Here is a 12,592-nt window from a genome sequence, read left to right as displayed (position 1 = left end):
GTATGAGGATTTGGCGCGCATCACTGGTTGGGTAGAGTCGCATGATGAGATCAATCCGTTCGATAAAGTTGCCCAGATCGTCCATTTCTCCACCGAAGATGGGTGCTTGGCGGATTTGCCCGAGTGCCTGGTTTAATGATTCTGACATCGTTTTGTTGTAGATTTAATTCCTTTTTTTTTTGTTGTTTTGTTCACTTTTTAGAAAAAAAAGTTTTTCAAGGATCACGGGGTCCTTATGCGGATAACAGTTTCGCGAAACACTAGTACGTTTTCCTGAATGGAATAAAACGACGTTTCACAAAGTTAATCTGTTATCCTACCGGCTGCGCCAATTACGTTTTTGGAGAGTGTTGTACCGGCTGCGCCAATTGAAAAATCCGACAACGGTTTTTTAGGAATAATATAATTCTTTATTAAACAAAAAAACACGTCTTCTCGGCTTCGTGTACAAAATAACTCTGCTTATGCTAGTGGTTTAATCTATAAGGAAACCTCGCACTTGCTTCTATCTCATGGTCTGTTTATGGAGGGTCTCTTTTGCATTCCTTGTTTATGTTTATCTTATCTTGCCTGCTATGATTCTATTAAGAGAAAGTGCGTCTGCGATGTTGACATGCTGTATGATAAGCGTGAGTGTGGACATGAGAGATCTGCGTGATCTGGATATGTCACTATATATATGTATGTTCATGAATGGGCATGCGAAATGCCCATGAGCATGTTATATGCGCCCTCACAACAATTCAGGCCGAAATCCGGCCCCGATGCAGTTGCGGCGAATTCGCTCTCTTTCGTCCTCTCCCTTTCTAACGCAGGTGTTCAGCCATTTGAACGTGTCTGACACACATGTCCATCAGGACATGTGCCGTTAGTGTGAGAGGAGTATTGCGGGAGCAATACTGTTGTCTATACTCACACTGACGGCACACAGATCACGCCACCGAGGTACAGTCCCGATGGTGGCCAGCCACGGCCTATAAAAGGAGCGCCGCAGCACAAGGCAAGGACTGTGCAATTAAAAACGAGAGGCTGCGCGCATATGCACGCGAACATATATGCGAGTGAAAATCAAAGTATACAAGTGAAAGTGCACGGAGTGTCAAAGGACTCAACAAAACACAAGGATCGCAGGACATCGAGGTCCTGTAAGCAGGTGCGAAGCGTATATCCTTGCCACGATATCCGCAAGAAACCAGGCGAAGCAAACGAGGCTTGGTCTGTGCTGAGCCAGAGAGTGACACGCGTAGCTGACGGGCGGAGTGCCTGGGGCAGATTCTGGCGTACAAGAGCTCGCTTCCAACTGACCAAGGACACCAGTGTATTGCGAGAAGACACGGAACGGGCAGTCATTAAGCAAAGAGACAAGTGTAATCGCAAGTACACAAAGCAGTAGAGCAAAATGGATTACAAAACGTGTAATTTGCTCGGAGCTGGCAAAGATCTTCGATCCTCTTGGCCTGTTCGCTCCAGTCGTGGTAAAGGCAAACATTTTTATGCAACGACTCTGGGAATCAAAACTCGACTGGGACGACGAATTATGCTTTAATTCGCTATGCTCAAAGTCTCGAGTGGCTCCAACCGCAAAACAGTCACTACCTCGTCTAGAACTATATGCTGCATTATTGGGTGCTGAGCTCGCGGACAGAATTCGACGCCATCTCAACCTTGACTCCACCACAGTGCCAGGATACTTTTGGTCGGATTCTACCGTTGTTCTTTCATGGGTCAATGCACCATCTTCCCCATATCATACGTTTGTGGCCAACCGAATAGCGAAAATGCAGGCAGTGACAAGTCAAAATAATTGGCGGCATGTATCTCTCAAGAGGAATATCCACACGAAAGTTACACGAGCACAGTCTATGGCTCTATGGACCACTCTTTCTGCAGACAACTGGATAGCCCTTCAGTTGTAGGGAATTGGGGATTCTATGACAGGAAGCGGGTTATTGCTTTTTTGATTTTTGATTGGTTCATTGGTTAGCGAAATACCCTCAACTGAACCCTCCACGAGGGTGCCGAATGGTAATAGCATCACAGTGGTCATGCAAGGTACCGATGCTAGCTGAGACTCGTGCCCCGAACCTCAGACATGAACTGCATCCATAGTCTTGTCCCTGGGAAAGGACCGAGTCATGGTTCGAGGTAATGGGCCGGACTAAAGTGTAATGCGACCCGTGCCGATAGTCAGCCAGGCTGGGGGCCCACAAATAGCCTAGTCTTCTACGGAGCATATCGGATACTTGGCGATCTCCGATATTAAATCAGCCTTACCTGCACATCGCGGATCTCTGTACAGATGGACATTCCTTTCTCCGCAGCTCGTGGGAATCTAAATATATTCCATAAACAAGAAAACCCAAAAATAGTCCGGTACTCTCTCAAAACCGGTAGGGAGCAATCCCAAACATGTAGCGGAGGCAGTGGCTCGCAAGCCTGGCCAAAGCGGCAGCATGACAAAAGTGGCGGAAAAGTCAGTGGAAGTGGGTGGATGGAGCCCTCGCTGTCCACTGCCTGAAGCTACTAAGCAAGGAGTCTGGGCCACCACCGGTATGCAGGGATGCTGGGTGGTACCAGGGAAACACGAAGGTTATCGCCTGCCAGGACGCTCGCTCAGTAGAGCTTTACAAAGCTGCCGTAGCAGAGCTTGGTGAGGTCTACCCCGGGGCGAAGCTGGTCGCTGTCGACTGGAGCGAAGTCCCGAGTAGACCTCGTTCACGCATCTGGATCTCGGCCTCCTTAAAGGTACCGGACCAGGTGCTTAACCTTTTGCAACTATGCAACCCCTCTCTTCCCACCCATGACTGGAGGGTGGTGAAGATTGAGGCCACCAATGGGCCAACCAACCAGGCAGTGCCAATCCTCAACAAGGAATCGCTGGCCCCCATCGAAGCTGCCAAAGGCGAGCTCAATTTTGGCTTCGGCTCCATTACCGTTAAGATATACAAATCGGATGCGCCGGTCGGAGGAGACCCTGTTATCTGTAACAAGACGGCCGAACAGGGTCGTCCTGCGGAGATCGGAGCAACCCATGAGGAGCTGGAGCCAGGTTATACGTAGGACACTTCGACTCTGAATCGGGGCCTTGAGACATTGTGTCACGAGTTGGACGAAGATGATTTCACGCTGTGGGACGAAGACGACAGCAACAACACGGTGGTGAGGATGGAATCTCCGGATGTCCTTGAGACTACGGCAGATAAACCTTCACCACAGTAAAGCAGCATCCGCTTCTCTGATGCTCCGCCTGCTTGGAGGCGGAGACGATATAGTACTAGTCCAAGAACCTTGGGTGATTGGAGGAAAGGTTTGCGGACTAGGCAACAAAAATTACAAGCTGTTAGTAGCTGGAAATGAAGGTAAAAAACGTACCTGCATCCTCGCGAAAAAACACCTAAATATTTTTGTGCTCCATAATTTTAGCAATGATGACAACACAGCGGTAAGCCTGTAGCTCCAGTCAGCTCCGGTAAGGTCCTTCGTCCAGGAGTGCGAGAAGCACTTCTCGCGAGCCATCCAGAACCAATTCACTTCATAACTCAGAAGAAGGCGAACTGGGAAATTTTGAAAGCCAAACTTGACCGAACCCTTTCGGAACACTCACCGAAAGGCCCGGACAACTTAGCTCATCTCTGCAACCTCACAGAAATTTTCACCACAGATTGTAACAAGGCTTTTAAGGCAGCTTGCCCTATCAGTAAGCCAATGCATAAGAGGAAACCACCATGGTGGACACCTCAACTAAATGTCCTTCGACAAAGTTGCAGGTCTCTTTTCAATGCGGCAAAAGCGCAAAATAATGACCTGCAATGGTCAAAATACAAATCAAGTCTGGCTGAATACAAAAAAGCCACCAGACGGGAAAAAGAGAAATCTTGGAGAGATTTCTGCACAGATATTGATTCAACTACTGAAGCTGCAAGGCTTAGAAAAGTTTTATCAAAAACCACACCCACACTAGGTTATCTGAAAAAGGATGACAACTCTTGGTCGGTCTCCAGTGAAGAGTCACTGGAAATCCTCCTTAAAACACACTTCCCTGGCTGCTCCGAGCAGTCCCCGATGTGCACAGAAACCACCTGTATAGAAATCACATCTTTAAAGTCTCTTATACACAAAGGTAGCATAAAGTGGGCAGTAAACAGCTTCAAGCCGTTCAAATCTCCAGGCCCGGATCAAATAAGCCCAGCCCAACTACGAAAGGCGGGCAATACAGCCATAAACTGCCTACACGAAATCTTCGGGAAGATTCTGAAGATTGGTCGCATCCCACCGAAATGGCTCCAGTCAAAAATAACCTTCATACCCAAAGCTGGGAAGCCATCGCACACCAGCGCCAAAGACTTCAGACCCATCAGTCTGTCATCTTTCACGCCAAAGACCCTGGAACGACTTATAAGTCTCCATCTCACAGCATCCACTGACCCCAGGCTTATGTCAGAGTCCCAACATGCCTACAGGAAGGGCAGATCCCGACTAAATAATGTGAATCTACTTTTCAACAACAGTGTCAATTTCCTAGGATTGACACTAGACAGGAAACTAGACTGGAACCTCAATATCCAAACACGGGTTAAAAAGGCAATAGTCGCCCTATATACGTGTAGGAAATCCATTGGACTGAAATGTGGTATATCCCCAAATATCGTTCGATGGTTATATACATCTATAGTCAGACCTATACTTTGTGTGGCGTCGCAGTATGGTGGCCCTGTCTTAAAAAGAAAACCACCCTTTCTAAACTAAACAAAGTTCAGCGTATGGCTGAACTATGCATATCGGGAGCGCTTCATACCACACCTAGTGAGGCACTTGACGCTATCCTGGACATTCCGTGTCTGGAAAGACAAGGAATGGAAAATGCAACACTTACGGCCATAAGACTCAGAGTATCCCTCGCCTGGACTATTCAGAGCACTGGTCATGCCTCAATCGTAGAAGGGAAGCCGACCATCCCTTCGAAAACGGATTACTGCGTGCCAACGGGATATTCCATTCAACACATACTTCCCTCAAAGGGAGGAATGGGTTTATGGCACCCCCGGTCTACCGGCGACCAAACTAGAAAGGCTCAAAGTTAGCCCTGGCTATATAAACATATATATTGATAGTCAGGCACCAATCAAATCCATCAGCTCGATATCTTCAAATTCGATATCAGTAACAGCCTGTCGCAAATCTCTACACGACATGGCAAAACAGCATGTTATTAGCCTAATATGGGTCCCTAGCCACAAGGACATTGAAGGCAACTGTAAAGCCGATGAGCTAGCTAGGAAAGGTACTATACTACCACTCCTCGCGGACAAGGAAGGTATAAGTATTCCTCTAGCTACCTGTAAGCTCAACATCAAGGAGGAGTACAGGGGCAGGTCATGCAGAAAATGGCAAAGTGCCACCTGTGCCCGCATAGCACACCAGACATGGCCAATTATTAACCCCAAAAGCAGCAGAGAGCTATGCAGTCTAAGTCGGACCAACTGTTCTGCAGTGATCCAGGCTCTAACTGGGCACTGGCTGGTTGGCATTCATGCCAACAGACTCCAGGTGCCATACAGTGACTTTTGCAGAGCTGCAAAGATGAGGAGGAAGTGGAATCTCCAGTACATTTCTTCTGCCACTGCCCAGCACTTGCTAGGAAAAGGCTGGAAATCCTGGGAAACCACTCCCTAACTGATTTATCGGAGCTCCGACACTTGAGACCGGCCAAAATAGCGAAATTCATAAACTCATCCGGCTGGTCAAATGTTTAAATGTTAGAAATGCTTTGGAGGCACGACTGCAGGAGGAAATACCCCCTACATCCCCTTTCGGCATCACAACGGGCCAAATATGGCCTAAGTGTGTCAGCCCATCGGGCTGACAGCCGACATAACCTAACCTAACCTATCTAACGCAGACTTTTTAATACCTTTTGATTTTTTGATGCATCCACCCCCCACAAGAGGCAATGAATACATTTTGGCTCTAAGATCCACAAATTCCAATAGTCTTTTTGATCCCATATTTTTTTGATAACTCCTCCGGGTCATCTTCCGCAATGTCTTTATAGAAATCTTTAGTCTCAATAGAATATATGAATGAGTCTGTATCCATATAATTCAATGAAACTCTCTCTTGAAACTTTGGCTTCATGTAATCATAACGAAAATCATACATTTGCCATTTCGAAAGTTCGAGAACTGTAAAACCTAAGTACATAGGCTTATCATAGACGTTATGGAGACGATTCATTTGAATCGCATACATATCTTCAGAAAATTGGGCTGAACTGTGGAAATTTGCCCTTGCACGAGCACCCAATCTATTGCGATTTGTGGTTTTCCACGTTGTGACCAGTTTGACGTCTTTACGATTTTCTACGTTTTCCATCGTTTTTCCATAGACACCGTTATTTAATAATTTGAAAGTGTTTTTCAAAATTATTTTTTGCTTGTGTTCTATGATATGTATTTAAGTCTATGTACTTTTTAAGCCAGGGAGACTGCTTAAACTCTAAAATTTTGTGTATTTTTGTTAATACTAAGCCATTTCTTAGACATTGTTGGAGATTTCTATAATGGATAGGATACTTTATTTTTGACCTAAGGTCAGCAACAAGTTTTTTATCTTTAGCCTCCGGAGTAGGCTTTTGGTTTGATGGGCCAAAAGGTAGATCATTATGGTAATCGTGAAGAGAGTCTGGATACAAAAGATCTACCTCGAGAATGTACCCAGACTCTGAATTATCTTTGATTGATGAAATATCAAATGCATTCAATTCCGCAACATTCATCCATCTAAAGCCGGAACATGGGAGATATTGCGACATTGACCAACCATATAAATTATTGGCATCTAAATACATCAGGAATTCTGATGGCTTAGTGCTGTCATAATTCTCCATATACATATGGTTGGCTTTCGAATAGCGCTTGCAGCACTGAACTAGTCCACCACGAATACCATTTTGAATGAACCTATACATATTAATGTCAGTTAATAATTCTAGTTCTATTTTTGTGGTCTTCAACATTGCATCCCATGAGAGACCGGGTGTAGTGTAATAATGTGCGGGATCTCATGAATAAATTTTCTTGCAAATTGTACGAAAATTTTGAAAGACATTCGACAGTAAAAGAACATCAGTCTTAAGATACAATTCCATGTAATCTTTAAGACTTTGACATCCAAAAACTGACCAGACTTTTTGCGCGTGGGAATAGTCTTCGACTGAACATTCTGTATTAGATAAACTGTTGAAGAATTTATCTCTGGGGGGAAGAGCTGACTCATCTGATCTGCTCTCTGAGTCAATATACTCATAGGAAAGGACCCCTTTTCTACACATTAGATGAAATTCATCATCTAATGGGAAAAATGCTTTAACGTTATTGAGACTGTCTATATCTAGATTGCTACTAAGTGCATCTAGATTTGTTGCCATGAAACGGAACGTATCTAAAAATCTAACTTTTGAAAATGAAATGTACAACTCCTTATTAAGGGGGAGTACTTTTATATCACCTTCAACTTTATTTAATTCCCTAACGAACAAATGAGAATCATATTTAGAAAAGTTGCGGAAAAATACAGGAACAAAAGGTGTAATTTGAAAATTAATGTTGCAGGCATTATGTGCTGCACCGCTATACAACCCAGTTAAATGGCAATGATCCCTAACTCGATCATTGCGTAAAGTTTTTTTTCACAGATGTGACAAATGGCTGCATTTCTAAACCCAAACTCATCACCTGCACTCATATTTATGAGCTTGATGGTGCTTAGGTAACAAGTATAAATATCGTTTACATCTCTGATAAGAGACTTGACTAATTTTATACCTGCATCTACCCCAGTTTCTAGAACAAGCTTAATGTTGGGTTAACGGCGCACTTTATATAGTACGAATAAGCTATGGGGATATGCTGAGAAGTTGCTATAACATTCTCACTCAATTGCGAATTGAGGGGTGTTAGAACACACTCAAAATCTGCGTATACAACAAAAGGTACGTCTAAACTACGACTAAAATTCTTAAAACTAAGACTTGCTTTTTCTTCCGATGGGAGCGTTGACACAACCTTCCCACACTGTTGACGGTGCTCTTCATGCATCCACGCATTATGTGAAAAGTTCAAGCACGTCTTGCAGAAGTACAATTGCGTCTTGTGCGATGTAAGTTGACGTCTTACAAGTCTGGAAGTATAAAAAAAAACAAATATATTTGTTTTAAAAAATTTTGTTTTTTGGAAAAGAGTATTTATTTATTTATTTATTTAAAGAGTATTTAAATGTTATCTTGACAAATTTTTTATCGACACGAAATGTCCGCGCTCCTCACTCTCCAGTAACATAAGGCTTATGTGGGTATTCTTCTCTATCTCCGTCACATACAATGGTCCGTTGACTGCATTGGACTGCTCATCGAAACCAAAAACATTGATGCTAATGTTTTGGTTTTGAGCTTCAAAAATTTTTATTTGATCCAATGGTAGAGGGAAATCCAAATTGGAAAAATTGAGCGTGAGTGCTCCATCAATTTGTATTAAGTCGCTCTCAATCGCATCAACTTTATATGCTGAGCATCGTTCAGGCTGGTTGTTAGCTGGTGCTTTAAGGGCTGATATTAATGCCCATTTAAAACAAAATTCATCAGCATTTTTAACATTGATGATCGTCTTCTTGTTCCTCAAAACTTTTGGTGTTTCAATAAAGCTTGAAACTTTGAGTGGAGTATATTTGTTAATATTTATCTCCAGTCTTAATATTTGAGACAATGTCCAACCACTGTCCTTCTCTTGGAACTCATCCATTTTCACACAAATTATTGCTGAATGATCTTTGATGATCTCTCCAAGACCACTAGATGCTGTTAAGACACTCATATTAGACTGATGAGATTTAATTGTCATCAGCAATTCATCATCAGTGAATTTTATATACTCTGCAAAGAGTTCAATATCCATTTTGCATGCTGTGTGAGTTAGCAATACATTATGAATTAATGGAAGAGTTTCTTGAGCTGCTTCACCTAGAAACTCTGTTGGATCGACTACATTTTTGTGATTATTCTCAAATGAGAATGTCGAAATCCGATTTTTGAATCCGATCGAAATTAGTTTCACCTGACTATTTACAGGCGTAAAAACAAGCGTCTTGTGGGCATTGGAACGAAGATGCGCGCTTCACTTTGATGATGCAATTTGTATATTGCAAGCGGTGCAGACCCTGGCTTGAGTTGGTACTCCATTAGAGATGATATTGGAAGCGACGGAGTTGGTATTGTTGGCGGTGGTGACTGAGTTGATGATGGAGCTGGTGTTGGTGGTGGTGATGTTGGGATTGGTGATGATATTGTTGTTGATGATGGAGTTGGTAGAATTGGCGGGCCTGTATTAGCCACATAAGTCAAGTGGTCGAAATAATTTGGGTGGCTCTGTCCTTGAGCCGAGTTATTCCGGGCGACATAGTTGAATCCCTTGACGGCGTTGACGGAGTTGTTCTTGTTGTTGAACATTTTTTTTTTTCTTTTTTTTTTTTTTAGGTTCTTTTAAAACTTTGTAGTGGTGTACATATTCGCACTGGTAACGTTCTCGGACGGGACTGAAAAAAAAAAAAAAAAAAAAAAACGATCAGCATGCAAGAAAATATGTAAACAGCTGATCGCCAACGATGCGATAGCTGAACCTTTCACAGCACTTATGAACTAATTAGCAACTCTGAATTAGAGCATCTGTGCGCAGCGACGGCTACATTAGTTGCTTCCGAAAAGTTTTTTTTTGGCTCTCGGCAACTGACACGTGTGCATTGATTATTGGCTGGAAAAAATAACTTGGCGGCATCGCCATAGTACCGCTCAAGTATTGATATTCATTAAAAGAATTCAATGTAACAGACGGCGTAAAGTGCGTGCCCACCAATATTGGCTGGAAAGTTTACGTCTTCCCGCAACGTAGTGGCTGCCATAAGCTAATTGTGCAAGGGCGGCTACACTATCACTCAAATTGTGATCGCCAGGGCCTACTGAAATTGAAGCGGTCAATTACTGTTAACTTAATGTTAATCTGTTGGCTGTGCAATACGGGAAACTGTCTACAACTCTCTGACGCCGCATCGATAACGCACACGTGCAGCAGGCCCACCTGTTAAGGGCGAGTCACCCCTGAAATCTCGGACTCAAACATTTGATATCTTAGTGGCGTAACCTACACCAACTTGCACACGTATTGGAACACATGTGAGCGGCGGTGGACCAAATCATCAAAAAAAAAAAAAAAAAAAAGAAAAAAAAAAATTTTATAGGATTTTAAGGTTATGTTAATAATGAGTGAATTTATGGAAAATTAGTTGTATTAATTGTGGTAAGGCGTTAACTAAACTTGGTATGGTACGTATATGTGATATCAGCTGCTATATTGTCTAATCCGTTTCGAAGTTCAAAATAGCAACGTCATCCGTCTTCAGGCCTGTCGACTACGATGGACTACTGCCGCAGCTTTTGTTTGGTGCTGTAAGTACGGCATAACCGCGCTCAGAAATTGTAAGTTATAAAAGAAAAATAACCATAATGACCATATAGCAGTTTTGATATACCTAGCCATACGAAGATACCTCCTTATTTAGTTGACACAGGTTACATACATATATATATACAGTCTTTATAGCATAAGTGTATTATCGAATGAATTGACCAAAATTTAAAAAAAGAAAAAAAAATGTAATGAATTATTAGCAATTAAGAAGTAGTAATTAAGCAACAACTCCAAACCTGAAAAATGGAAATTATTAATTAAGTAAACTCGAAATATTAATGTTAATAATTATAATAATGGAACCAATCACCAATATGAAGTAGATAAGAACATAATAATGAATTAAAGTAGACTAATGGGCTCCTGACATAAAATGGTTTTGCATCCTTAATAGGGTAAAGGCACCAACTATTAGTCTTTACAGGTTGGGCGGGTAAAGAAGAAGAGCATCAACATCTCTGTTCTTCGATCTAGATATGTCACTCGTGAATTCTTTTAGCTATTCTATCTGGTTGTTTATTCCGTTCCTTTAGCACTCTGTCTACTATTTTTAGTTATGTGGCACGGCAGCTTACTAGGTAGCAAAAGCACCCCCCCATTTTCCCTGAGCACAGTCGACCCTGTAGGCAGAGTACGCCTCCAGTTTGCTGCACACATCAACGTGTTCGTTACAACTTTGAAACCACAAAGACACGAGATGACGAATGCAGAGTTCGAAAACTACTAAGGTTTTAGAAATGAGAATCAATAATATTAGGTATGAAGCCCACAGGTGCACAAAGCAACGCAGGTTATTATTTCAAATTATTGTGAAATTAACATAAGGAGGGTCACTCAAAAAGAGTGTACTGTAAAAAGGGAGAGAACCAAACACACGAAGAAGGTACCTGCACGTGGCAAACGTACGTGCGAAGTATCTACTTAACAACAGTTTACACCAATAATACTTTCATTATTGGGTGGGAAAACATTCAGGTGTGAGGTCTCGTATGAGTTCTATGCATTGAAAAAAAAAGTGACAAAAGAGAAGCGAGCATTACCTTTCCACTGATCGTTGCACCCACCCTCAATAATCAAATCATGAACATGCACAACAGTGCGCCAGCTGCTAGCTGATCTTCCACTTGATTCTAACACACAGGTTACAGGTTACACGCCTCGCACACAATATCCTCCTTAAAACCACAATCACGTACGCACACACAAGTGCTGCTGAGTGATCCTTCACCTCATGCCAACACACAATAAAAAAAAGAGTCAGCCATAAATCTATACCCTTCGATCATAAATTTCTAAATGACGTAAAAAAGGTCACACACCTGTCACTCCCCCACTCAAAAGCAATAAATTAACTCCAATAATAAAGCAATTAAAAATCAAAAAAGCAATAACCTGCTTCCTGTCATAGAATCCCCATTTCCCTACTACTTACGAAATCTATAGCGGGCAGACTGAGATCCGGGCTTGCGTAGCTGGCGGCCGGAGTTCCTGGGGTAGGTTTTGGCGCACAGGAGCTCGCTTCCAACTGACAAAGGACACCGATGTGTGGCGAGACGACACGGAATGGGCAGATTATAAACAAATAAACCCAACAGTGTAATCGCAAATATAATAAGTGAATAAAGCAAGTTTAATATATGCATCGACTGTGTTGCAAACGCAATTAATAAATTTGTTGCTCGAACCCGCAGCTCGACTGAGTTTTAGCCTCGCTAAGACACTACCTAGCAAATAGGTTCGTTACAATTCAAATATGAATTAAAAGAAATTGGATTTGTACATCTACAAGTTCGTGATCCTTGTGTATACATAGATACTGTACTGTTATATTTGGATGATGTAAAAGCCATAAAAAAAAATATGAATACAATGTCTAAATTCAAATAATATTTGATGAAAACATTTAAAATTAGACAAGTTTGGCTGTCTGAAATAAGAATATTAGTATATTTAAAATAGGATAATTAATTAATTAAAAAACATTAAGTATTGAATTTAAAAGTATTAAACTAATCTTTGATCTCATAGTTTATTATTTTTGGAAACATAATGTAAATTTAAAAATTTAACTTTAGATA

At 42.0% G+C, this 12,592-nt stretch overlaps 1 protein-coding gene and 1 pseudogene across 1 annotated transcript; both read left to right on the top strand.

Moving 5' to 3' along the window:
* Positions 1–2,092: 2,092 nt before the first annotated feature.
* Positions 2,093–3,060, top strand: LOC122322711. The gene is made up of 2 exons (XM_043215783.1): positions 2,093–2,145; positions 2,559–3,060. Exons 1-2 carry the CDS (start codon positions 2,093–2,095, stop codon positions 3,058–3,060), a joined length of 555 nt encoding a protein of 184 aa, XP_043071718.1.
* Positions 3,061–3,178: 118 nt separating this feature from the next.
* LOC122322710 lies at positions 3,179–5,753 on the top strand (annotated as a pseudogene).
* Positions 5,754–12,592: the final 6,839 nt, after the last annotated feature.

The sequence above is a fragment of the Drosophila grimshawi genome, unplaced genomic scaffold, assembly GCF_018153295.1.
Source record: "Drosophila grimshawi isolate 15287-2541.00 unplaced genomic scaffold, ASM1815329v1 contig_59, whole genome shotgun sequence".
NCBI classification, from domain to species: Eukaryota; Metazoa; Arthropoda; class Insecta; order Diptera; family Drosophilidae; genus Drosophila; species Drosophila grimshawi.
The sequence above is the reverse complement of the archived record's forward strand: the minus strand, read 5'-3'. Positions and strand labels throughout refer to the sequence as shown.